Consider the following 27,784-nt stretch of genomic DNA (forward strand, 5'->3'; position numbering starts at 1 on the left):
GGTAGGCTCTATATGCTGCCATAGCAGATTCATGGTGCATTAAGCCCCCGAACTATTTTTAATTTGTCCGTTTTACCCTGGAGACCCTCGTTTACAGACGTCGCAGAACCGCTTTTGTTTCAACCTAGCCATAAAAAGAAGGTAATTAATCATATTTATTATTCAAAAAGTCGGTCATTTTTAGCTTACATTTATTAAATGATGACTAATATTTAGTTAAAAAGACAACATTAAAAATTATTTCCTCGCATATTTTAAACTTATAAACAAATTAAGTCACAATGGAAAAAAATAGTGTTTATAAAATAGGTCACAGATACCAACCTCATATCTATCACTTAATTGTATATTTTTTTACACTTTTAAGAACTACAAGTTGTCCATAGTTCCCTGTAAGAAAAGGTTTTATGAGGGGTGTGCCATCTTAGGCGCCCCACAATACGATTCGATTACGATTCAGGGTGCTACGATTCGATTATTAAACAGTGATCACGGTATTGACGATGATCACGGTTATCAAGATTATCGATGCATCATACATTACTAATTAATAATTTAGCCAAACAAATTTATGTCCATTATTTATTTAAAATATTCTAACGGTTCAACAGGAAAGATGGAAACATGCCCATACAACACTCAGCTTATCTTGAGCTACTCTTTTTCACAAGAAGGTGCAAAAACATTACCTGTTTCAAAGGCAGTACTTATTTCTCTCAACAATACATAAAATTTACATTGATGGAATTTATTTCACATTTTCTGTAAACAAACAAAGTGTCTTTAGTAGTAAGAATGTTTGTAGTATTACCGCTGTATTTAATCCTGGTTATAAAGGTTCTGCATCTGCAGTAAGTTATGTTGCTAATTAGCATAGCGCTTAGCGCTAACTTGTAATATCTCAAAAACAACAACAATAAAGGCTAAACACTACAAGAGGGTTTATGTACTCACCTCTGATAGACGGACACAGGACTTAGCAAAACACTAGGGACTTTTTCCAATTAACGCAACTTGAACCTACTGCTGGAAAACGAACTGAAAACTGAAAGACAAGGAGCAATGAACTATCTCTCTTCCCCTCTCACTCTAAAAAATAACCTGCGCACAGAAGCGCGACCGCCGCGTCCCTGCCTGTCTCATACACAAATTTATTTTCCAGTCTTTTGAAAAGGAGTAAATCTCTCGCTCAATAACCTGCAGCATCCATCATAATGTTGTGCGTGCGTCCGTTAAAGGTGTCCGGGCGGCAGACGTGTCTTGACTTTCATTCCGCTACGAGCGGCTGTTATAAAGTTATGAGGGAAAATTATCGTTTTTTTTTTTTAACCTTTATGAATCATAATCGAATTGTCACGTGTTGAATCGCGACGCATCTAATAATCGATTTTTTTGGGAAATCCCACAGCACACGTTTCAAGTGACGTGACGTGACCTTGGTGTGTGTTGGTAAAAAAATATAGAACATGAAAATCACTGTGGGAGACTGAGCAAATCTCGACTTTAACAAATCACTTGTTGTTTTTCCATTTCCAGTGTCCCACAGACGTCACTATTAAAGAACTTCACCCTCAGAAGCGCGATCCCCTCCACGTTAGACAGGAGGAGTCCAAGATGCCTTACATCAAACAGGAGGCGGAGCCAGAAATCTGGAGCATTAAAGAGGAACAGGAAGATGAAATCCCTACGTTTCCAGTGACTGTCAGTGTGAAGAATGAAGAAGACGAAGGTCCAAGCAAAGAGAGCAGAGCAGCGAAACCTTCGAGCGACAGCTCATTTCAACACCTGACAACAAAAGGAGAGGGACGATCGCAACCTGACGGTTTGTTAGCGCCGCTCTCGGACAGTGACGACAAAATGTCACACTCTTCTGATTTTAACACTGATGAGGAGGATAAAGACTTAGACCCAAATGCTTCAAAATACTTAAACAAGTCATCGTTGAAAAGTGACTCAAAAGTGGTTGGGAAACCTTTTACCTGCTCACTTTGTGATAAAACATGTTCTCTGAAATACGACTTAAAAAGACACATGCGAACAAACACACACCGGGGAGAAGCCTTTTGGCTGCACAGTTTATGATCAACGATTCTCTGAGAAGGGAAGTTTAAAGGGGAACTTTGAACTAAGGTTGGCCAACCATGTTTTTGAATAATATCAATGGCTAAACAATTATGAGCATATTTTCATTATTTTTTTTAACGCAACCCTTCCAGATTCTTTGTTTAACCCATAGCAACGCCCTTGACAACGAAAATGCTTTTCTTCGGCAATCTTCGGAAATCTTCAGAAATTACGTCACAGCTAGACGTGCGAGGGAAGTCCACCATAGAACAGTATTGTTTGTTGCATTGCTTCTCGGTAAGATGCCACAGCGGTGTGTGGCGATGTTTTGTTCTCGCTCAAACGAAAAGTTGTATGAGTGGCCAAAGGATAGCAGGGCACGTAAATGAACATCTTTCGTTCGCACGAAGCGAATGAATTTCACGCCATCATCGAGTAGTGTTCTCTGCTGCAAACACTTCGAAGATGCCTGCTTCCTTAACCAGTCTGCTTATGATCAAAGATTTGCCAAAAAGTAAGTGTGAATTTTGGATAGATGACTGATGAGCTGCCAACTGTTGTGGAATGTACAGTAGAAGCTAGCGACGTTAGCCGAAAGTTAACTCGTGGCAATCCCCGATCATAGTTGTTGTTGCGTTCGCTAGGTTAAGCGTGTTTAAATTGTGCGTCATCTACGATCGTGTCCGAAAGGGTTAATCCACTGTCAATCAGGAAACGGGTGTGGATGTGCATATAAACGGGTTGGCATCGCAGTAATTCACGGTCACGTTGCAGTAAGAGACACACACCGCCGGTGAGTTTGTGCACATTTACAGTATATATATATATATATATCTATATATATATATCTATATATATATATATATATATATATATATATACATATAATTAGGGCTGTCAAAATTAACGCGTTAACGAGCGGTAATTAATTTTTTTAATGAATCCCGTTAAAATATTTGACGCAATTAACGCACAAATGCAATGCAAAGTGAAAGGTGTACTTGTTGTGTTTTTCGGAGTTTTGCCACCCTCTGCTGGCGCTTGGGTGCGACTGATTTTATAGGCTTCAGCACCCATGAGCATTGTGTAAGTAATTATTGACATCAACAATGGCGGGCTACTAGTTTATTTTTTGATTGAAAATTTTACAAATTTTATTAAAACGAAAACATGAAGAGGGGTTTTAATATAAAATTTCTATAACTTGTACTAGTTATTATCTTTTATTTATTTTCTATACATTTTTATAAATATTTATATATTTTATTAATTTATATATTTTATTTATTATTTTTATTTATCTTTTAAGAACTACAAGTCTTTCTATCCATGGATCGCTTCAACTGAATGTTAATAATGGTAATGCCGTCTTGTTGATTTATTGTTATAATCAGGGGTGCACATAATTTTTTTGCCCAGGTTCTCAGAGGAGGACCTGGAGATGTGACTTGGTCCTCATTGAGCTTGAGAGCCAACCCGCCTGATGCGATAAATTTATGACAAGCTTTACTTAGAGCCAATTAACTTTAATTAATTATGTTAACAATTAATGCTTGATTAACATCAACTGGCACAACAAAATTGCCATTACTTTGAAGTGAAATGTAAAGAAATAAAAAGCACCAATTCAAAATAAAGGGCATTATGCAGCTCCCACATTAACTCCAAGCCTTTTTAAACGTGGGATGTCCTCCTCATAAGACCTCATTGAACGTGCATCTTTAGCTTTGTAAAATGCGAGCAAAAACACGTTTGTCAGTGCATGTCGCTGTTCATTACCTTTATTCCGCCACTTGTCCATAGGGCGAGTGGGTCCTGTTTGACATCGATAGTTTGCTTAATTGCCACATGCTCTGTTTTTTTCGTGCTTTTCAAAGTTTGGATGGCTGAAATTCTTTGACCCTACATAAAATGCGCTGCTCTTATCTGCGACATTGGGATTCTCACGGCACATTTTGTACCGCCTTTCCGTGCGAGCATCATTTGCTTCTAGCCATGTACCTCCTGTAGCCACTTTTCAGCAAAGTCCTTTTTTTTCAGTAGCTCCGGTGTTGTCTCTGTCGTCTGTCTGTCTTTTGACGGGGGTGGGGGAACACGGAAGTAATTACTCAGTGTGGCCTGCCTCTTCGACATTTTGAGAAGTTATTTTCTCGTGTCCGCCGCAAATACAGTAGTCAGCCATCGGTACGCAAAAGCGCATGGAAGCCGTTGAGGGCCAGCGCGTTTGTCTACGTCCAGTACGCATGCGCGCATGCGGACCACTTATGTGCACCCCTGGTTATAATAAAGAAATCCAGTACTTAGGTACCGTATGTTGAATGTATATATCATCTCGGTCTTATCTTTCCATTCCAACAATAATTTACAGAAAAATATGGCATATTTTATAGATGGTTTGAATTGCGATTAATTGCGATTAATTAGGATTAATTAATTTTTGAGCTGTAATTAACTCAATTAAAAAATGTAAATCGTTTGACACCCCTAATATATATATATTTATATATATGAATATAACACTGCCAATGGGTTTTCCCATTGGCAATGTATCAAATACTTGTTCTCCCCACTGTATATATAACAGTAATAGTAGAAAAATGAAAGAGAAATGAAATATCAGCTGTTCGGTCCCAAGAGCATGATTTTTCAATTTTTATCCTGTGTCCCACAGACGTCATAGTGGAAGATCTTCACCCGGGGAAGCACAATCCCCCCCACGTTAAACTGGAGAAGTCGGACATGACGAATATCAAACAGGAGGCGGAACCAGAGACCCCCAGCATTAAAGAAGAAAAACAGGAAGAGGAAATCTGCAAGTTTCCAATGACTGTCCGTGTAAAAATAGAAGAAGATGAAGGTCCAAGCGAAGAGAGCAGAGCAACAAAACTAGCAAGCAGTAGCTTGTTTCAGCACCTGAGAACAGAAGGTGAGGGACGATCGCAACCGGACGACCTCTTACCGCCATTCTCGGACCGCGACGACGTAACATCACACTCTTCTGACTATAACACCGATAAGGAGGATGTTGACTTTGAGCAAAACGCTTCGAAATCCTTAAACAATTCATCACTGAAAACAGACCAAAAAGAATGCGTGGGTGGGAAACCTTTTTCCTGCTCACATTGTGATAAAACATTCACTGCCAAGGAATATTTACTCATACACACGCATACTCACACTAGAGGAAAGCCTTTTGTCTGCGCATTTTGTGGTAAAAGATTCATTCATAAAGGAAGTTTGAATTTACACGAAAGAATACACACTGGAGAGAAGCCTTTTGTCTGCACATTTTGTGGTAAAAGATTTTGTTCGAAGCCAGAGTTGACAAGACACACGATGACACACACGGGAGACAAGCCTTTTGTCTGCGCATTTTGTGGTAAAAGATTCACTCATAAAGGAAGTTTGAATGTACACAAAAGAACACACACTGGAGAGAAGCCTTTTGTCTGCTCTCTCTGCGATAAAAGATTTTCTAGCAAGCGTTCGTTAACACCACACATGAGGACACACACTGGAGAGAAGCCTTTTGTCTGCACATTTTGTGATAAAAATTTTTATTCGAAGGCAGAGTTGACAAGACACACGAGGACACACACGGAAGAAAAGCCTTTTGTCTGCTATGTTTGCGATAAAGGATTTTTTAGAAAGCATTTGTTAACACAACACACGAGGACACACACTGCAGAGAAGTCTTTTGTCTGCTCTATTTGTGATAGAAGAATTTCTACTAAGTCAGCGTTGGCAAGACACATGCAAACACATCAGGCATAAGGTTCACCCGGAAACGAGAATTAAACAATCGTGCAGGGAACACACACCAAGGACATACCTATCACTAGCACCGTGTGCTGTAAAAACCCTTCTTTTACAGGGAATCGCGGACAACGTGTCATTCTTAAAAGAATAAGTGTTAGTATGAGTTATAATAATTTGATATTCAAGCCCTCCCTCCTAATGTTTTCGTTTTTATAGAATTTGAAAAATGAGTTTTGTAGGTCGCCATTGTTGTTGACGATGCCATGCACTCTAGGCAGTGACGTCACTGGGCGACGCTGCTCGACTTCTTAAGTGTCACTCGTTGGGTCCAAACACATGTCGTCGGTTCTGCCCTTCCAATTTGAAACAGCGGAAAAGTGTTGAGCAGGACGGCATTGTCAATATTTCACAAAACCAGCAGCAAAAGCAGTTCAATGAAAGTCTCCAGGAGTCAAACCCGCGTTACCCGTGCGACAGACGATCGCATAGACCACAGGACTATAGACCCTACTCAACAACGTCACAGAATGACGTGTCGCTGTATCCCGCCGCCATATTGTCCGTCATTGTTTATCCGTATTCTCAATGGTTTCAATTTGTCGTGCAATTTATAGTGCAATTCATGGAAGCCCCGGTGCTTTCAGACGCTGTAAACTCATTGGATGCGTTGCATAAAAGGCGTTATGTGGAAAAGCTTCAGTCTATCCATTCGCCAGATCCATATTTGATGCCTAAATCCATATTTTTCCACCCGCTGTCTTCGCCTTCTCTGCCTGACATCTGCTACCCTGATATCTACAAATATCTTGTCCAGACAAAATCAGCCTATTCTCACGAAAGTTTGAAAAACTGAAAGAGCAGCACTCTAAGCAACATTACCCCGTGTGACCCTTTACTTGCAATTTTCTAAAATGGCGACAGTCAATAAAAAAAAAAAAATTTAACTGCGATGGCCGACGCTTCAAGGATAGGTGGATATTGGACTATTTCTTCAATAAAACATGCAACAACTGTGTCTGCCTCATTTGCAAAGAGACAGTCGCTGTTTTCAAAGAGTTCGATGTGACGCGATAATCATATTACCGAACAAGACACGCTGACATGTACGACAACATCACAGGGAAGATACGCAGCGAGAAATTATAGCAACTTGAAGCTAGTTTAATTTCACAGCAGCAGTATTTCGCGAGAGCCCGAGTGTCGAAAGAAAACGCCACAAAGACGAGACTGTGGAAATTATGAATTTGAAAAAATAATAAAGCAAATGTGACACACAGAAGGGCTTGCTAAAATTTGTTAAAATATATTGTTCTATGTAAATCAGCCAAGGTAGCCCCCCGCATTTTTTCCACACCAGATCTGGCCCCCTTTGCAAAAGGTTTGGACACACCTGTTTAACTGATGATCCGTAGACGAGGCCAGCTTCTTTCACTTGGTACCAGCTAAATATTATTCAAAATGTAATGATGGAGGAAGAAATAAGCATCTTGAATTTGAAACTGTATGTTGTCGGCGATTAGCCTCGCAATGATCTTAATTGTGGTTGTCAGCCCAAAACCTTCTAAATATATATTAAATGCATCTTACCAGATATAAAATGGCTACTACATAATCCGTGGTAATCGTTTGGAGCCCAGTTTTCTCGTCGAATTGCAGCAGTCCATCTCGCTCTCCTCGCCGGGTCTCTCGGAACACGGTAGAACTTCAAGTCTCTCCGTCTATCTTCCCTGTTGTTGCAACTAACCACCACACACGCCTTCACCATTTTGATTATTAATGTTAACGAGCAGAAAAACATGCCATAATAGGATGAATTTACATAGCGGTAATGCGTCAACACGACGAGTTGATGGACAATACGGCGCGGAGGCGTGGTTGTGACGTCATGTGACGTTAGTCATGATGTTCCCCTTATTAAGCAATCACAACCCACATGCGTTGTCTGTCTGTGCGGTAAAACCTGAAAGGGAAACTCAGCTGAAAAGAAAGTGTGGCTGGCTTGATGACGGAATTAAAAACCGTGGCTCACTTCAGACAGCAAGCAAACAGCAAGAACAGGGATTGCATAAAAGAGTTTATTGAACACATAAAAAAACAGGCAATCGCGAAAAGGGAGACACAAAAAAGGGTCGTGACAGGAGATAGGGATCAATTTAAAAAAAAAAAAAAAAAAGCAAAAAACTGAGGGAAACTGCGGTGAGAGTTAGACAAACGAAGAAGAAAAAAAACAAGCCAATGATGCAACTAGCAACGAAGGGATATACAAACTGTCAAACGGTAGCAAGTCAATATCTCGGCAAGCCGTCTAGGATCGGTTTAAAGACACTGCCGATGAGCTGGAATTGGATGCAGGTAAAACGTTGGGAACTCATCGCACATTTCTGTAACAAAACAATCTGACCAGCAGCAGAAGGTGACAAAATCATGCCAGTCGTCATACTAGCTTGGCTTGTTAGCTAGCACAGCTTTTGTCTCAGTCCAGTCCAACCGCGTTATCACCCCTAGCGTGCATTGCCCGTGTAAAACATGGCGCCCTCCCTAGGGCAAAACATGTACTAAATATTAAAGATTTTTAAATCAATGGTAATAATGTGTTTCTAATAACATACTTTAGTAAAAGAGAACAAGTGTGGCTTATTAGAGTATACAAGTCTTTAAATCAGAGGTTCTCTTTCACCCTTTCCAGTCCACGCTGTACAATTGGGGACACTGGCGTCCCCTTGATTTCTGTGGTCCATAACATCTGTTGTAGGCGTCATTTTTGGCCAGTATATAGAGCAAAAGTTGCTGTTTCCAGATGGCTGCACATGGTTACTAAATCGAGTTTTCCTGAGTTGACTTGAAGTTAGTGAGTTGAGGTTCGAGTCAGTGGCCGCAATCTTTTATCTGTGATGTTTCATATCACACCTCTGCTGGAATAATCAATTTTTCTCACAATCACGGCATGGAAAGGGTATGGAGTGAAGTCTGCCTAAACCAGTGCTTCTCAATTATTTTCTGTTACGCCCCCCCCAGGAAGACGTAAACGTTCCGCGCCCCCCCAACTCTCTGCCATCGCTGTAAATATACTGTAGTATCATTTGTATATAAAATTCTTATTATTATAAGTACAACGCTGCGTAACATTGTGTTATTTTTTTATATTAAACAGAAAAGTAATACAGATTAACTTACAATAAAGTGTTAAAAAAAAAAAAAAACATCATTCTGTAAAAATACACTCAATACATTTTTTGACCATTTAATGAAATCAATAAATAATAATAAATTCAAATTGATTAGCAACATCAAGCATGATGACAATATGTCAAACAATTAGACCGAAAAAACAAAAGTAATAAAACAAAACAACATGGCAGTAGGCAGAGGGACAGTTTTTATTTTTGCTGCAGGCAGTATCAGCTCCTTTGCTATGTTGTGGGGTCATTTTGCACTGAGCAACTTGGTACGCCACCTTATATGATGCTGACCGTGCTCACTGGTGTACTGATGTAACACTGACAAAGCGGGAGGATTGCTGGCAAAATTTGGCACTCGCTGAAAAAAAAAATTCCTGCTGTCCGCTGCAAACATTTTTATACAAAGTAGACAGACTGGTCTTTCCTCGTCTCCCACTGTACTAAAAGACAAAGCCAAAAGCTAAATGCTACGTATGCTTTGTCATATTTCCTTGTCTTAGCTTTTCATATCTCCAGTGCTCTTTGCTGTGTGCTCAGGTTTGGTTCAAAAGTACTGCACACACGCTGAAAATGAGAGCGGCACTGCCACCCACTGAGTGGATGTGCAATTACACTTTCATCTCGTACGACAAAAAAGTATGTTCCCCAAGGTCACATGCGCCACCCCCAGCTTCGCTCTGCGCCCCCCTGGGGGGGCCCGCCCCACTATTTGAGAAGTACTGGCCTAAACTATGGTTAAATGCTTTACTGTAATGAATGTGTTAGACTAATGCAGACAGTTACACAGTGTCTGCGAGAAAGGTAACTATTCCCTTCATTAAACATGTCATCGGTTCTGCCCTTCCAATTCGAGCCTGAGCGGAAAAGTGATGGGTAGGACAGCACTGTCGATACTTTGCAAAACAAGCAGCAAAAGCAATTCGATGAAATGATCAAATGTTATGAGGTTTATTCCGTGAAAGGGAAGATGAGCCTCGGCAACTTGGAGCGAGGGTAAAGCCTCGTTTACGTTGCAAGTGGCAGTTTACGCTTCTTCGATTCCACGTCGTCGGTGCTGTCGGCCTTGCTGTTGGCAACATTGCCCTCCTTCGTTACAGATTCTGACGGATCGTAGATTTCAGTATGGCAATATTTAGTCACAATATACAAGCTATGATACTGGGAGCCATGATCAGAAGTCCTGTTTGTTGTGACTGACTTCTACAGCGTCAGTCGAGGGACAAAATGCACTCATTGTCTTGAGCGCTTATTCATTTAAAACTCGTCAATGACACCTAGTGGTGTAGTTATATCACTACCTTACATAATTAAAGACTGATACTTTTTTTTTTTTTTTTTTTTTTTGAGTGACACTGTAAATACGGTAGCGTGGCCCTGTGACGTCACCGCCGTGCGATGTCAACAACAATGGCGAGCTATTATTTCTTTTATTTAAAATTTTACAAATGTTATTGAAACGAAAATATTAAGAGGGGTTTTGATTTCAAATTATTGTAACTCGGACTAACATTAATCTGTTAAGAACTACATGTCTTTCTATCCAAGGTACCCTTTAAGTGTAGATCTGGTTGTTTGTTATTTTGGCCTGGGCTTACCTGGAAGGCAAGCTTCTTCCGATTTTTTACTTCTGTATTTATTGTGATTTGTCTTTGTAAAATAAACTGTCCACTTGTAAGCATGTCACTGGCTCGTTTATGTTGCGTTTGAAGCGAGCCTTAAATTGGGACGTAACAGTACTTATAAACTTTTAAAAAACAAAAAAAAATACTTAAAAACAGTTCAAACATGCCTAGTTGCACACATTTTTATTTCTATCTTCAAATGATTATGTCATGAACTTTTCCAAATGTTTTACATTTTTCAAAGTGTCATAACCAGCTGAAGTTGAAGAATTTCAAATCACAAATATGGAAAAAAAAATTTTATGACTGTGATCAAGCCCGCTTCATGCTTAAAAGCAGAGTTCAAGCTAGGCGCTAATGCCTACGTGGCTGCTGTCCTCCGTTCTTCTTTTTCTTTGCTGACGTAATTGCTGCATGAATTCCAATTTCGTAGTCCTGACAGTTCAGACCGCCAGTCACGTTCTGAAAAAATGTGGCCCAGATTGAATTTGAAACACATACGAAAGTGACTCAGATCGGATTTGAAATGGTCCACTTCTATGCGACTTGTCCCCTTCAGACCGTCAAGTTAATGCCCGACATGAGTCGGGGAAAAACACGAAAAAATCGGATTCAAGCATTAAGACCTGTAGTATGAACCTAGCCGAAGTGAACCCTCTCCCTAAGGAGACTTAAAGAGCAATTGAAACCAATTTCTACCAAACATTTTAAGTTAGGTGTGTGCCCAATCACTGATTATGGTTTAAAGCTGCCCTACCCACTATAAAAAAAACACCTGGTATGAAATGTCTTGATGAGAAGCATTGCCTGATGTGCATCATGGCTCGGTCAAAAGAGCTGTCCGAAGACCTGCAATCAATGATTGTTGATTTGTATAAAGCTGGGAAAGGATATGAAAACATCTCTAAATGTCTGGATGTTCATCAAGTGACAGTCAGAGAAGTTGTCTAAAAATAGAATTTTGGAACTGTCTGATATGCAGGTATGATACATCATTGCAAAGGTTGAAATCTCAATTTTCTGAGGGAAGAAAAATTTTGAACAGGAGGACATTTAATTTTTTTATTTATTTTTTAAACAGCAAAACCCTAACTGGAAGTGAGAGCATGACAGAGCAGAATTAAAGATGCCACGATTTTATCGAGATATTATTGCGTACTTACCTTGTTTCGATCCAAAATTTCCATGTAGCGTGTATCATCGAGTGTCAAGACACAGATGTGAATGGCCACAGCCGGATTTTGGTGGGATTTTATGGGTGAAACATAGTAATATAACAAGGGTCGCGATGCAGAAATCGCAGACATCAAGGACTGGTCGAGATGTTCTTTTTCATATATTTACCCTTTTAAACGTTGTTTTTCAATTTTTTTTTTTTTGGATCAATTATTTCTCATCTAACATATCGGGGAAAATTCGACTAACAATAAGCGATAGTTATGAGGTAGATATCCGTGACTTATTTACAGGCACCATTTTTTTCATTGTGACGTAATTTGTTTAAAAGTTTAAAATATGCAAATGAATATTTTTTAAAGGCGTTTTTTTTTTTAAACAAAATATTAGACATCAATTAATGATACTAAGCTAAAAATGACAGACATTTGGAATAATATAATTACTGAGCTGCTTTTTATGGCTGGGTTGAAACAAAAGCGGTTGCGCGACGTCTGTAAACGGGGGTTTCCAGGGTAAAACGGACAAATTAAAAAAAGTTTGGGGGCTTAATGCCCCATGAATCTGCTATGGCAGCATATAGAAACATTGTTCTGTCAAACACAACAGTTCTTTTGGCTTAAAATACAGCACTTTATTTTAAAGAGGGGTGCAAGAGCAGAAATGGCTTTTTCGGGCTTGTCTGTGTTTTCCGCCAAATGTATTTTAAAAATTAAAATTTTAATTGTTCGTAACTCTGGCAGGATTCTTCGCTCGACCGGCCAGCTTCTTTTAGATGTTCCGAGGTCAAAACTTAAACAGTGGGTAGACCGATCCTTTGCGGTTGCTGCCCCCAAGCTGTGGAATAGCCTACCTCCCGAAATCCGCACCACCACGGATGTAAGTCTTTTTAAGTCTCGGCTAAAAACACACCTTTTTAGACTCGCCTTTCACACAGATTAGGATAGCCTGGTTTTATTTGCTTAAGGTTTTTTTTTTAATGTATTTGGATTTTATCGGTTTATTTGCTGGACTTTTATCGCGATCCGCCGTCTTTGTTTTATTTTTTGTTTTATTTCTTTTTTTTTTTTTTTTTAAATGTCATTGTATAATATTTTCCTGCGTTTTATTTATCTTGAGACATGTTTTGTTGTAAAGCACTTTGAGGGTCTTTCGGGTTTTGTAAAGGGCTATATAAATAAATTTAATTGATTGATTGATTGATATATTTTACACTATTTGTCTACTGTACATAAACTGTTTTGACCTAGAAAGAACAAAAACGCTGATGACCATAGTGAGCAAAACAACAGTTTGAACATGAAGGTTATGGTGTCTAGAAAAAAAGGGATCCAACCTGGCCAATGTAAACATTTAAAAAAGAATTTTTTTAATGATATACAAGGCAATATCAAAGGCATGCAAATTCAGAAAAAAATAGGCTCAACTTTTAGAGGGTTGATTTAGTTTTTGTTGATTTTTTTTAAAGATGTTTCTATTATTTCGTCCAACTCCTGGTGTGTTTAAGTGCAAAAATACTCAGCCCGTCACCCCTTGGACAGTCCACGTTTATGTTCATCGCACCCGGGCCCTGTTCACATTTGTTCCGCAACTGACGGTCACCATAAGATCGGGGGGCAATGAGGTGCATGACCTGTAGATGGCCTCGCTTCAGCTATCCAAGCAGCTAAACATAGCCTTCACACTCCAGATGATTTCAGAAATGCTTTACAGCAGGGGTGTCCAAACTTTTTGCAAAGGGGGCCAGATTTGGCGTGGTAAAAATGTGGGGGGCCGACCTTAGCTCACGTCGTTTTTACGTAGAACAATATATTTAAGCAAAATTTATCAAGCCATTCAGTGTGTCACATTTGCTTTATTATTTTTTAATGAATAATTTCAACAATCTCGCAACTAGTCTTTGTGGCGTTCTCTTTCGACTCTCGGGCTTTTGCGAAATACTACTGCTGTGAAATTAAACTAGCTTCAAGTTGCTTCAATTTCTTGCTGCATATCTTCCCTGTAATCTTGTCAAACATGTCAGCGTGTCGTTTGGTTATATTGCCTCACATTGAAATCTTTAAAAACCGCGACTGTCTCTTCGCAAATGAGGCAAGACACAGTTGTTGCGTATTTTAGTGAAGAAATAGTCCAATTTCCACCTATCCTTGAAGCGTCGGCCGTCAGTCTTCTTTTTTTTTTTTTTGATTGTCGCCATTTTAGAAAATGGAAGTAGCCCTTAGCCCTTAAATACCTGCAACACGAAGCAATTATCAAAGATTACCAAAATTTGAAAAATAAGGTCCTAATGAAACCTATTTTTCACATTTGTAAAAAGAAAAGTCAAAATGAATATGTGTAATAAGCGCTCTAATATCTATAACCCATGCTAAATCATGTTTTTTTCTCATGGAACCTGCAGATGCATGTGTTGACTTGCAGCCATCTTTTTTTTTTTTTTTCGTCTCGAAAAATGTCAAAATTCTAAGTTAGTCTCAAAATCATGAAATTTTAGGTGTATCAAATGTGATACATTTGGCAATAAAGGGGTTAAAGTGCTGCTGCCTTTTAGTGGGTAAATGAGGAGCAGCATTTCGTGTGTAAGCTACTTCATATGCTGGTTGCAGTCCTGCTGACCAATTTATTAAGTCTGTGTGCGGGCCAGACGTTATTGATTTTATGACAGAGGCTGGGGGCCGGATGAAATTTGACCACGGGCCGCATTTGGCCCCCGGGCCGGACACTGCTTTACAGTGTCTCCCTTTTGTGAAACTAACACAACAAAAAAAGATGTACAATCAATAATACTGCTGCAAATAACAAAAATCTGTCTGCATATGGAAACACATCTGCCTTGCATAAGATAGAGCTGAATTCAAAGTACAAAACACATACTGTATCAAAAATGTAACTTCAGGACTTCTTTAACAAATAAAACATCCATAAAAGTCGTGAGAGTTGAGCTGGAATTGATCACAATGAATAACATTTAAACAAATTCTGGTTCGCATTCTTCTCCCACTGTTTTTTAATCAGGAAAAAATGACCACTAGATGGGGCGCTTTACCAAGCGAAAAAAAAGAGATTTTACTGCAATAAACAAAATATGACTCTATGGGAGTTGTCTGTCACTACCCGATCGTGACGGCCTACCGAATCACGACGTATTGCTTCTGCGCTTGCGCAAACGGACGTCATTTTCTCCTGAGGGGTGACGGCAGATATTGATATGTTCATTTTGGATTAAATGATTTAAAACATAAAAAATCTTTTGATTATGCCATAGATAGAAGTATTGATGGCAACATGAAACTGAAACTTCAAAACGCGCTCAGAACCGATGAACCACTGCCCCGGAAGCGCTCTGTCTTGACCTATCCGGGACTTGTCGTCCTCTTGCGTTCCCTTCTCCTCACCAAACGAGCTCCTTCAAAGTATTCTCATTGGGTGAGTACCAAAGTAAGAATTTAGTGGACTAACACGTCCCATTATAAAGCTTAGTTGAAGTCGTTTGGCTTTATATTGAAGCCTTCCAGGCTAACGTAACTTCGTTTTGTTTAGCTTAGCTCGCTAGCCAAGAGACGTGAACGCATATCAATTGCTTTAGTTTAGCTCAGTGCTTCTCAATTATTTTCTGTTACGCCCCCCCAAGGAAGACGTAAATGTTTCGCGCCCCCCCCCCCAACTCTCTGCCGCCACTGTAAATAGTATCATTCGTCTATATTACTATTATAAGTACGCCTCAGCCTAACATTGAGTCCTTCTTTTTCTATTAAAGAAAAAAAGTAACATAGATCAACTTATAATAAAGTATAACTTTTTTAACATTGTGTTGCTTGTAACAGAAAAGACTTAACGCGCATCAATTTGCCTGAAGTTAAAGAAAAAAAAAAAGTCACATCCAAACTGTAAAAATACACTCAAGGTACATTTTTGACCATTTGATACTGAAAAATAAAATGTAATAAAATCAGTAAATAATAACAAATTCAAATTGATTAGAAACATTTACTCTTCAGGACAACATGCCAAAAAATTTGACCGCAAAAAAAAAACAAAACTGAATAGAAGGGGGGGGGGAAAGTCTTTGGACAGAAGGAAAGTTTTTATTTTCGCTGATTCACCACAGTGCTCACTGGTTTACTGATATAACACTGACAAAGCGGGACGATTGTGACAATTGGCAATATTCGGCACATTTTCGCTGAAAAACAATCAAGCGGCTTATCAATGAGATTGAGGTCTAATGTCTTTAAGTGGCGTCTTAACTGATTTGGCTTCTCCGCTATAATCATTTTTAGACTCAGTAAACAGTGGTCTTTCCTCATTTCCCACTCTATTAAAAGTCAAAGGCAAACGGCCCGAAAAAAGCGCATTCTTGGCGGCCGAGGGAGAACCGTAGGTGAGGGCGGTGGTCGTGACGATCCCAAGCCGAAGACGGCACTTCTCGGCCTGACACGTGAGAACCGAAGAAGACAGTGGGTCGCTGCGTGAGTCCAGCTCTGCATGAGTCTCTTCCGTGTGCTCTTGCTTACTTCAAAAATACTGCACGCACTTTGAAAATGAGAGCGCCACTGCCACCCACGGAGTGGATGTGCAAGTACACTTTATTCTAGTACGGCAAAAAAAAAAAAAAAAGCATGTTCCCCGAGGTCACTCGCGCCCCCCCTGGCATCGCTCTGCGCCCCCCTGGGGGGGCGCGCCCCACCATTTGAGAAGTACTGGGCTAAATGCCACTTCCGATTTGTAAATTTTGTTTTAAGGGACGGGGTGTATGGGGAGAGATTTGTCTCAAAAATATTCTCACAAATACATCCGCGATTCACACATATTTTTTGTAGATGCACATATATATCCAAGATTTTCACATGTATTTTCGAGATCCACAAATATATTCGTGAGTTTCACATGTGCTTTTGTAATCCACAAATATATTCGTGAGTTTTACGTGTGTTTTTTTATGTTGTGCGTGCACTCATCATGAATTATTGTTTGCAAACATTCGAATTGTATTTGTGAATCGGCGGCCGCGTGCATTTCTTTTTGAGACAAACATAACAAGAAACGTTCAAATTTTCACACACAAGCGCATTCGCGATTCACACATGTTTTTCAAATTCACAAATACGTCCGCGACTCTCACAAATACATTAGTCATTTTCACATGTTTTTCAGATCCACAAATACGTCCCCGTTTTCCACATGTAATTTTCAAATCCACAAATACTTCCGCAAATTTCACGTGTTTTTTTTAATGATGTGCGTGCAATTATCATGACTTGACATTTTTTAAGTATTCAATTTTGCTTGTGTGTGCTGTACCAATAAACCAATATTTGTGAAAAACTTTGTGAATAATTGATTACAGCATTATTCATTGTTTGTTTTTTTTTCTCTGATTTGTAATGTTTGAAATGTTTATGCCTTCTGCCATATTTGTGTTTGTTTTGTTTTGTTTTTGGTTTGTATTGTTGATTCTTCATCTTTCTGGTTTTTTTTTTTTTTTTTTTTTTTTTGAAAGATGGATTAAGGCTCGTTTCCGTTATTGAATTAGTGGTTTTTAATTGGGAAACGGGAGATGATTCATTTCTCTTTTTTTTTTTTGTGAACACACATAAAAATTGGGCTTGTTTTCCAACATTAGAAGGAAAAACGAATGGCCAACTGTCCCAAAACACCTGTTTATCTGTTGCCCGGTGTTATGTCACCCGCTAGATGTCAGTATGTGATCTTTTTTGATGGGTACTTTTGACCTTTCTATGCGCTCAATACTGCCACCTATCGGGTGGAAACGGAGGTGTTTTGAGACATGTGAAAATTGTCGGCTTGTTGTGTGTGAGAAAATCTTGGTCAGACATCGAGTGACGTTTGTCTCAAAAATAAATGCGCGTGTTCGCTGTTAAAAAACACAGCTCTAACAAGTCACAAGCAAAATTGAATACTTAAAAAATGTCAAGTCATGATAATTGCACGCACATCATTAAAAAAAACACGTGAAATTTGCGGAAGTATTTGTGGATTTGAAAATTACATGTGGAAAACGGGGACGTATTTGTGGATCTGAAAAACACATGCGAAAATGACTAATGTATTTGTGAGAATCGCGGACGTATTTGTGAATTTGAAAAACACGTGTGAATCGCGAATGCGCTTGTGTGTGAAAATTTGAACGTTTCTTGTTATGTTTGTCTCAAAAAGAAATGCACGCGGCCGCCGATTCACAAATACAATTCGAATGTTTGCAAACAATAATTCATGATGAGTGCACGCACAACTTAAAAAAACACACGTAAAACTCAAGGATATATTTGTGGATTATAAAAGCACATGTGAAACTCACGAATATATTTGTGGATCTCGAAAATACATGTGAAAATCTTGGATATATTTGTGCATCTACAAAAAATATGTGTGAATCGCGGATGTATTTGTGAGAATATTTTTGAGACAAATCTCTCCCCATAGGGGTGTCACTCGGTTAACATTTGATTGATTAGATTCAATTATATGAGACGCTTTTCGACTTGTTTTAAAGGCCAACACAATAACATCAAGCTAAAGCGTAGAGACGTGGAAGACGAGGAGAGGAAATCCATGCTACGACGAGCAACTGAAAAACAAAATGAGGGTAAGTTCTATACATCAGTTGTGTTACGAATTATGCAATACCAGACTAGCTTCGATGTGACCGTGATTAGTGATTTATGACCGGGCAAAATTCCCCATATCTGACTTTCTATACAAAGCTTATGATGAGGATGATCTCATGATATGGCGATACAAGGGTGTAGATTTGGGCTCAACATTGGCAGGGACAATATAACAGCTTAACATGCATGTACACGTTTTGCTGGGGACGGGACATTAATAAGACCAAACAGATTGGGTAAACGGAGGTCAGGGCTACATTTCTCACAAATATGAACCTAATTAATTGGTAGGCTAACTGATCATTGCAAAATAAATCTGTATTGAGTTATACCAGTGCTTCTCAGTTATTTTCTGTTACGCCCCTCATAGGAAGACACTATGCGCTCATGCGCTGGTCCTCATGGGAAAGGCAGTCTTTAAAAAAAAACACCGCTTTTGTCCACCAGCGTCGCTAAAATCGACCAAAACTGAAAAGTTACTAAGTGTTGCTTTAAGACCACATAACCAAAACAGCAGAAAATACATACAAAAGTGGAGGACACTTCTCTCTAAGCAGATTCCTACTGGAGTTTTGCAGGTTAGCAAAATTAGTGGTGTGTTCCCCACCTCCATAACATTGACGTCTTTTTACATTACGTACAGCGGCTGCTGCTGGCTGGGAAAACAACCCCTTCTAATATCCCTTCGAAGGAGGTGGCATGTTGGCGACAAGTTGTATTTTCGTCGGGTCAGTGCGTGTGTGTCTGGGGGGGTCAAGTCATTGGCCAATCAAATGTGAATTTGATGGGGAAAAATGGACTAGCATACTCAGCAAGTGGAAAATGGGGAAAAAATAAGTCTGAACATACAGTAATGACAATTCACTTAATAATGGCCACAACAATTATAAATTTTGTGGCAAGCAGCGTAGGGAAAAGCTTTTTTTAACACCATGTATTCACCACAACGCAGAGAAGATATACCATTTACTGCCACCACTGACAGTCATGGTTGCATGGTCAACTTCCCATCATGCATTTCGGCAGTTAAGAACAGTTAAGTCGCTACAGTATCATTTGGTGAAAGCACAACAAAAATGATATTCCTAACTCGCCCAAAAAAATAATATTCACATAAAGAAAAGCGCTCTATGCAAAGAGAGCTGGCATTCCAAATAGCTATGCAAAATAATACTCAGTTTGGTCAAACTCTATTTAAACAGTTCATTAGCTCAACAAATACACTAGATGGCATGTTTAGTCACAATATATAAACTATCAAAATTATTATAACTTGTAATTCTTAAAAGATAAATGTAAGTACAAGTCTTTCTATCCGTGGATACCTTTCACAGAATGTTTGTAATGTTAATGCCATCTTGTGGATTTATTGTTATAATAAACAAACACAGTACAGTGGTACCTCTACATACGATCGCTTCGACACACGAACTTTTCGACATCCGACGTAAAATTTGACTCGCCATTTGTTTCTACATCCGACGACAAGCTTGAAATACGACGACAATGGCAGCACCGCAGACGAATGCACGGCGGATTTTCTTGTGTGACAAATCAACACCGGTTTCAGAAAAGGTTGGTACGGGTGGTGAAACAAGGAAAAAGTTGACGCTTACCTTCTAAATGAAGATGCAAATGACAGAAAAATATGAGCGTAGGGTGGGCATCCGTGAAATGGCTCAACAATACATCTCCACGGTCCTCCTCGGACCATCGGTCGCCAGTCTTTATAAGTTAAACTGACAGTTCTTATTGTGGTAACATCTCCAGAGAAATCGCCAGCTTCGCCACGTTTTCATCATTTCTTTCACAACTTATTCAACACAAAACGCCTGCTGTCTGCCGCAATTGACGGTGTTCTCAAGAAAGCATTGAAAGCGAAAGTAAACTCTCACCCGCTCCCCTCCCTCTTTGTCACGTCAGCCACGCGGTGCCTTCAGGTACAGAAAAAAACGTCCGCCTTATTAGAACCCGTTTCGCTTCACTATTACAGGAATTATCATTATTATATTATTAATCCGATTTTTGTTTATTATTTATTTGTTTTGCTATGTGTAATTGCCATTTGTAATAGTACCAGCAGTATTTTTTAAGGATTTAGTGTAGGGTTTTGGGCTGTGGAACGAATTAATGGAATTATAATGTATTCCTATGGGAAAATCCTGCTCGACATACGACCATTTTGACTTACAAACAAGGTCCTGGAACGGATTAACTTCGTATGTAGAGGTACCACTGTACTTATGTACAGTATGTTGAATGTATACATCCGTCTTATCTTTCCATTCCAACAATAATTTACAGAAAAATATGGCATATTTTAGAGATGGTTTGAATTGCGATGAATTACGATTAATTAATTTTTAAGCTGTGATTAACTCGATTAAAAAAATTTAATCGTTTGACAGCCCTAATATATATTAGGCCTGTCAACAATAACGCGTTAACAACCATGATTAATCTGGAATTATTAACGCATTTAAAAAAAATAATGCAATTTACCGCTCACACTAAGTTTAGCTACAACTGCCTCCCGTAGTCCCACACGCTGATGTTTACATTTTCCGCGCGGCAATGCAGGACATAATGCAGCCAGCCACGATGAATGAGGATGATGACCAAATTCCGTTTTAAAAAGCTGCCTAATGGAAATCTGGATAAAACCAAAGTTGTGTGCACATACTGATGTAATGAACTGTCGTTCGATCGAAGCTCAACCAGCCTAAAGTACCACCTTCGGGCACAGCTAGTGTTAGCAATGACGCTAACACTGCGGGAAACAAGCCGCAGTCATCAAGCTACACTGGCAGAGCGCGGGGTTGGACTTGTCAACAAAAGACAACAAATAGGTTGACTACTGCTATTGCTACATGGGTAAACAGAGACTGTAGAGTTTAGACCCATTAACATAGTCGAAGACGAGGGCGTTGAAAATCCAATGACAACAAACAACAGCAACCAATGACAAACCACTAGACAGGTACAAGGCAGTGCCAGCATGGACTCATGTCCACTACAGTGGTGGTCTGCGCACAGTGGTACCCACAGTAAGCTGGCCCATGCAAAAGAAAGTATCTGGTCACACCTGCCACAACCGTTCCTTGCGAGAGACTGTTTTCTTTGACAGGGCACATTGTTCAAAAGAAAAGGTCTGCTTTGTTATCTGAAAATGTCAACAAGCTAGTTTGCCTGAGCAGTTGGTTAAAAAAAAAAAAAAAAACTGGCTAACTTAAGCAGTGTTTCTAAACACCTTTACACACAGTTTAGTGTAATGTTTTTCAGTTAAATAGTCAATTTTCATACACTTTTTTATATCCACGGTACCCGCGGGTTATTAAAAGTATTTAAAAAGCATTGAATTTAGTTTTCCAGTATGAAAGGTATTAAAAGTATTAAATTAGCTGTTTTGTAAGTCTGGAATTTTTTTACCGTGGTCTTAATTTTCAAGAACATCTCAGTGCAACCTAAATTATATCCGTGACGAAGTTTTTTTTCTGTTTTTTTTTTTTTAAATCCATAACGAAGATGCCGCATAAGATTTTTACGATGAACTTCACTACAAATCGAAAAGCAACTCGTGCGTACCAAACCACCACAACCGGCAAAACGGAGAATCCACCCACCTCTGCATTGGGAATGCGTCCGTTTGTCGGTGGAATGAAAACCCTGCAGGCTGAAGTATTGTGGATTCTGAACACCAAAACAGACCACCATTCATATACTTCAAATGAGCCCTTTGGTGATCTGTTTCGGATATTACGTCATTTTTGGTCAGCATCGGCTGTCACAATGTTGGTCATATTGCGTTTTGTTCCAGAGGGAACGTTCCCGATGTCATAACTGTCTTTTGTAACGAATTTTCAGTTAGCAGGAAAAAAACGCACATTTTCTTAATGTTTAAATAGTCTACATATTTTTATGATCATTATAAATGCATTGACACAATTAAATAACGCTGGAAAAGTTTGTTAAAAATAATGTTGGTCAAATCATGTTTTTTTCCGGAGTGAGCATTCCCGACTTCGTAACTGCAGCCAATTTAAGCTCATCAAGACTTTAAGATAGAGGTAAAATCGGGCCTAAAAAATACAGCCCGACCCGAACTGGTCCGCGGGTATTAAAGCCCGACCCGCGTTTTGTGTGATAACATTTGTGACGATGTCTGTATAAAAGCCTGTCTTTTGTAACAAATCCTCAGTTGGCAGAAAAAAAACCCGCACATTTTCTTAATGTTTAAATAGACTACATATTTTTATGATCATTAAAAATGTATTTGCACAACAAAATAACGCTGGAAAAGTTTGTTAAATATAAATAAACAGATGCGGTTTTGCGGACTCCAGAGGGGAAGATTAAAAAGGGCGTATAGGCACGCTCTTGCTCTGCAATGACCATACAGCGCCTTCTTTTTTTTATCCAAATTATTTTTTTTCTAACAAGTATTCCTTAATTTATCATTCATACATCGTTAATATATAGTTATTTCAAAAAGTTAGCGAGAAAGAACCCTGGCCCTGCCCGACGTAATAATTGACATTTTGGTCATGTTTTCAGTTTAATTTAGCTGTTTCCAGCTTGCTATGTTTATAATTGCGTTGTTTGTTTACCGCTTTTCCTCTTACTGCGAAGAGGGAGGAAGTTACATCGGCCGCTGCTATGATATTTAAATCATCACCCATCTGCTGACTTTAATGCCTGCTTTCACGCACACTGCTTCCCATGTCAGTCGACACGGGAAATTGTTTTCACACACAACTGCTGCACGGTTAAGTCCCGCGATATTCCCGTTGTTTTGGAGTATTTGATAGGGGCTCAAGTTACATCCAGATACTTTAGTTTGCAGTTTATGGGTCATGCGAAGGCAGTGGACCTGCTTAAACATTTCGGTTTGCCTTTCGAAGGAATGTGAATTTCGCCGTTTTAACTCAAGAGTTAGCCATGTTCACTGGGGTTTTGGCAGGTGCACTAGCGGCTGGCCTGTTACAGAAGATGGCTGGTCTGAGTCCTGTCCTCCTCTTTTTGTCCATAATTATTGTGTGCGTGTGTGAGTGTTTAAAAAAATTCTGACAGACTCTATAATGTTACTTTAAATGTGTTTTAATTGTATCGTCAATATATGTGCATTCTTTTGTCAAACACACTTAGTAATTGAGGTTAGATTTGATGTTCAGTGCTTTATTTATTTAATATGATTCAATATGATCTAAATAATGGGTGCAAGAAAAGTATTAATTTTCAGTTGAAATGGCATTAAAAAAGGTCTTAAAAGTCTTGAATTTAGATTTATCAATTCTGGGGGGACCCTGATATCTCACACAGCTTTCAGGCCATTTAGTGTAAAACTGCAAATGCGTTTTTGTGTGAAATGTCCAATTTAACAGACAAGTTGTTTACACATTTTTTGAAACACTAGCTGTCGTTACTGTATTGTGCTTGTCTGCTCTTTAAATTGGCAGTTAATTTTGGGTAATATGCCAAACGGTACTTGAGCCACATTGTTAGTCTGAGACACTTTAATCTGTTAAAACTCTTTGCTGTATAATACAGACAATTTATTTTATTTTTTATTTCATATGAGCTGAGTTGTTAAATAAAATTTTAAAACTATTGGTTTGTTAAATAAAATTTTAAAACTATTGGTTAAGTATTAATTCATTCACACATCATACATTTCATCTTAAAACAAATTTTAAGTCAATTATAGTATTTTCCTAGATTTTTTTTTCCTGAAGAGCAACTTTATTTATCCCAAGGGAAATATTCATTCATTCATTCATTTTCCATGCCGCTTTTCCTCACGAGGGTCGCGGAGGTGCTGGAGCCTATCCCAGCTAACTCGGGGCAGTAAGCAGGGGACACCCTGAACTGGTTGCCAGCCAATTGCAGGGCACAAGGAGACATACAACCATTCACGCACACACTCATACCTACGGACAATTTAGAGTGTTAAATCAGCCTACCATGCATGTTTTTGGGATGTGGGAGGAAACCGGAGTTCCCGGAGGAAACCCACGCAGGCACGGGGAGAACATGCAAACTCCACACAGGAAGGCCGAAGCCCGGGATTGAACCCTTGATCTTAGAACTGTGAGGCAGACGTGCTAACCACTCAGCCACCGTGCCGCCCAAGGGAAATGTGATTAAAGTATTCTGCCTTTTGGTAAGTTTTACAGCAAGGCTTTTTATGCTGTCCAACAGCGAACTCTTGTGGTCGCTTTGCGACATGGTTTATTGTTTTCTTACCAGTTCATTATGGCTGCACGACGTCTCGGGCTGATAATGTTGTGCTTATATGATCCTTGGACAAGATTTGTCCGTAAGTATGGTTGTTGTAAAGAATGTACATATTATGTTAGTAAGCGAAATGTTCTATTTTTTGTATGAGACGCTTTTTGTTTATGTTTAGTGAACCTGTATAGCGTTCTAAGCTAACGTTGTTGCTAACGCAATGCTTGTGTACTTTTATTTTGTAGTTTTACGACGGTCTAAAGAGGACAATGGTTTGAGGCCATTTTATTAATAAATCAGATGAAAAAGGAAGAAGAATTATTAAGGCGTCGTTCACTAGCTGTCTAGCTTTGGAAAAAGTAGACGCTTCGGAGTGAGGACAGCATAGACAGATTTAAATGACAGTAGAGTGAAATGCCCACTACAGTCCTTATGTACCGTATGTTGAATGTATATATCCATCTTGTGTCTTATCTTTCCATTCCAACAATTTATTTTACAGAATATATATATAATTTACAGAACAATATGGCATATTTTATAGACGGTTTGAATTGCGATTAATTACGATTAATTAATTTTTAAGCTGTAATTAACTCGATTAAAAATTTTAATCGTTTGACAGCCCTTATATATATATATTATATTAAATATAACTGAAAATAACGTCTTGTTAAGGTAGCCACCTTAACAAGTGAAGTGAAACCCTATACCCAAATGCACAGCAATGACAAGTCTTTATTCAGAAGCAGCCCTAGAGTGTATTTATTCAACAAAGGCAAAACCGGTGAAAAGCGGTGCTGGCCCTGCAGATTTCCTGACTGTGCTGGAAGGCCGAGTAGGTTTGGTGTGGCTATGGAGAAAGTAGAATAAATAAGTCACAAAGTTTGTCAGTACAGTGGGCTGTAAGTTACCATACGTGGTTAGGTGAAGCTCTGCCATCGAATTACAGTGGGGCAAATAAGTATTTAGTCAACCACTAATTGTGCAATGAATGGGTTGTCACTGAACCCTTAACACTAGGCTGCCGCTAGTTTGAAACTTTTACAATCTGGATGGGCTAAAAATAAGATTTTGGCTGCCAGTCTGAATAAGGCTTTAATGTCGGCAAAACAAAATATACAACATGAAAATCACGGCGGGAGACAACGAAGCTCGACTTCAGCAAGTCACGTGATGTTTTTCCATTTCAGTGTCCCACAGACGTCACTATTAAAGAGCTTCACCCTCAGACGCGCGATCCCCTCCACGTTAAACGGGAGGAGTTGGAGATGCCATACATCAAACAGGAGGCGGAGCCAGAGACCCCCAGCATTAAAGAAGAAGATGAAATCCCCAAGTTTCCAATGACTGTCAGTGTGAAGAGTGAGGAAGACGAAGGTCCAAGCAAAGAGCGCGGAGCAGCGAAACCTTCGAGCGGCAGCTCATTTCAACACCTGACAACAAAAGGAGAGGGACGATCGCAGCCTGACGGTTTGTTAGCGCCGCTCTCAGACAGTGACGACGACATGTCACACTCTTCTGATTTTAACACTGATGAGGTAGATAAAAGACTTTGACCCAAATGCTTTAAAATACTTAAACAAGTCATCGTTGAAAAGTGACTCAAAAGTGGTTGGGAAACCTTTTACTTGCTCACTTTGTGATAAAACATGTTCTCTGAAATATGACTTAAAAAGACACTTGCGAACACACACCGGGGAGAAGCCTTTTGGCTGCACAGTTTGTGATAAACGATTCGCTTTGAAGGGAAGTTTAAACAAACACAAAATGACACACACTGGAGAAAAGTCTTTTCCCTGCCCAGATTGCCATAAAAGATTCTCTCGGAAAGCACTACTAAACCGTCACATTAAAACACACCCTGGAGAGAAGCCTTTTGGCTGCACAGTTTATGATAAACGATTCGCTGAGAAGGGAAATTTAAACAAACACACAACCACACACGATGGAGGGAAGCCTTTTCCCTGCTCTCTTTGTGATAAAAGATACTTCACGAAGGCACATTTAAACGATCACACAAGGACACACACTGGGGAAAAGCCTTTCGCCTGCACACTTTGAAATAAAAGATTTTCTTGGAAGCAAACGTTAACAACACACACTCGTACACACACCGGGGAAAAGCCTTTTCTCTGCACATTTTGTGGTAAAAGATTCACCCAGAAAGTACAATTAATATGTCACACAAGGGCACACACCGGGGAAAAGCCTTTCGCCTGCTCATTTTGTGATAGACAATTCAGTCAGAAGGGAAATTTAACCAAACACACAATGACACACACAGGAGAGAAGCCATTTCCCTGCACAAGTTGTGGTAAAAGATTCCTCGAGAAAGGACGATTACACAATCACGCAAGAACACACACTGGGGAGAAGCCTTTTCTCTGCACATTTTGTGGTAAACAATTCACTGAGAAGGGAAATTTAAACAAACACACAATGTCACACACTGGAGAAAAGCCATTTCCCTGCTCAGTTTGCCATAAAAGATTCTCTCGGAAATACTACTAAACTCTCACACAAGAACACATACTGGAGAAAAGCCTTTTGTCTGCAAAGGTTGTGGTAAACAATTCACTCATAAGGCAAGTTTAAAGAAACACTCAAAGACACACACTGGAAAGAAGCCTTAGCTTATTTACATGAGAAAAACGGGGTGTCTTCAATGTATGTATTCAGATACAGCATTGGAAAGATACATATGTCCCTTTTATCCCCACAGTATAATTCTTTATTAAACGCTTTATTGAGTGAGTCCTCTCAAATCAACTCATGCTGCATAGAACTAGAGCTGTCCCGACTAGTCGACGTCATCGATGACGTAAATCCGTCGACGAGCACAACATCCCATCGACGGCTAATGAAGGGTTAAAAAAATATATGTGTTGAAAGTTCAGAATGTCGGACGCTTGGTATGCAAGCGGGGAAAGCGGCACAAAGCCAAAAAAGCGCACCCGAGAGTCCAAAACATTGACTTACTTTTAAAGAAACAAAGGAGGGTACACTGTTGTGTCCTGTCTCTTCAATGCCAAGCTTGGCTGCACGTCGGCAGTGAATGACAACGACAGGAGATTGTAAGTCCATCTAACTAAATAATGACATGTTTCATTGAAGTTGCTAAGCC

The 27,784-nt window shown here is 39.4% G+C and overlaps 3 protein-coding genes across 6 annotated transcripts in view; all 3 read left to right on the forward strand.

Moving 5' to 3' along the window:
* The window catches only part of LOC130911953 (gastrula zinc finger protein XlCGF17.1-like), a 42,743-nt gene extending 31,837 nt beyond the window's left edge, over positions 1-10,906 (forward strand). Inside the window, exons 2-3 of the mRNA XM_057829655.1 lie at positions 1,537-1,822; positions 4,736-10,906. Coding sequence (XP_057685638.1) covers positions 1,615-1,822; positions 4,736-5,838 — 1,311 coding nt within the window. The 5' untranslated portion in view covers positions 1,537-1,614 and the 3' untranslated portion in view covers positions 5,839-10,906. The remainder of the gene's footprint in view (positions 1-1,536; positions 1,823-4,735) is intronic.
* The window catches only part of LOC130911875 (gastrula zinc finger protein XlCGF57.1-like), a 262,137-nt gene that overhangs the window by 170,100 nt on the left and 64,253 nt on the right, over positions 1-27,784 (forward strand). The gene's annotated exons all lie outside the window — the stretch shown is intronic.
* The window catches only part of LOC130911907 (gastrula zinc finger protein XlCGF57.1-like), a 28,406-nt gene continuing 15,566 nt past the window's right edge, over positions 14,945-27,784 (forward strand). The window contains exons 1-3 of one of the 4 annotated variants that reach the window (XM_057829570.1): positions 14,945-15,226; positions 18,315-18,407; positions 25,851-26,130. In XM_057829570.1, the coding sequence (XP_057685553.1) occupies positions 18,402-18,407; positions 25,851-26,130 (286 nt within the window). In that variant the 5' untranslated portion in view covers positions 14,945-15,226; positions 18,315-18,401. Of the gene's footprint in view, positions 15,227-18,314; positions 18,408-24,065; positions 24,590-25,850; positions 26,199-27,784 lie in introns of those variants that run through there. The other 3 variants (XM_057829590.1, XM_057829580.1, XM_057829597.1) reach the window with 3 other exon arrangements.

This window comes from Corythoichthys intestinalis, chromosome 1, assembly GCF_030265065.1.
Source record: "Corythoichthys intestinalis isolate RoL2023-P3 chromosome 1, ASM3026506v1, whole genome shotgun sequence".
NCBI lineage: Eukaryota > Metazoa > Chordata > Actinopteri > Syngnathiformes > Syngnathidae > Corythoichthys > Corythoichthys intestinalis.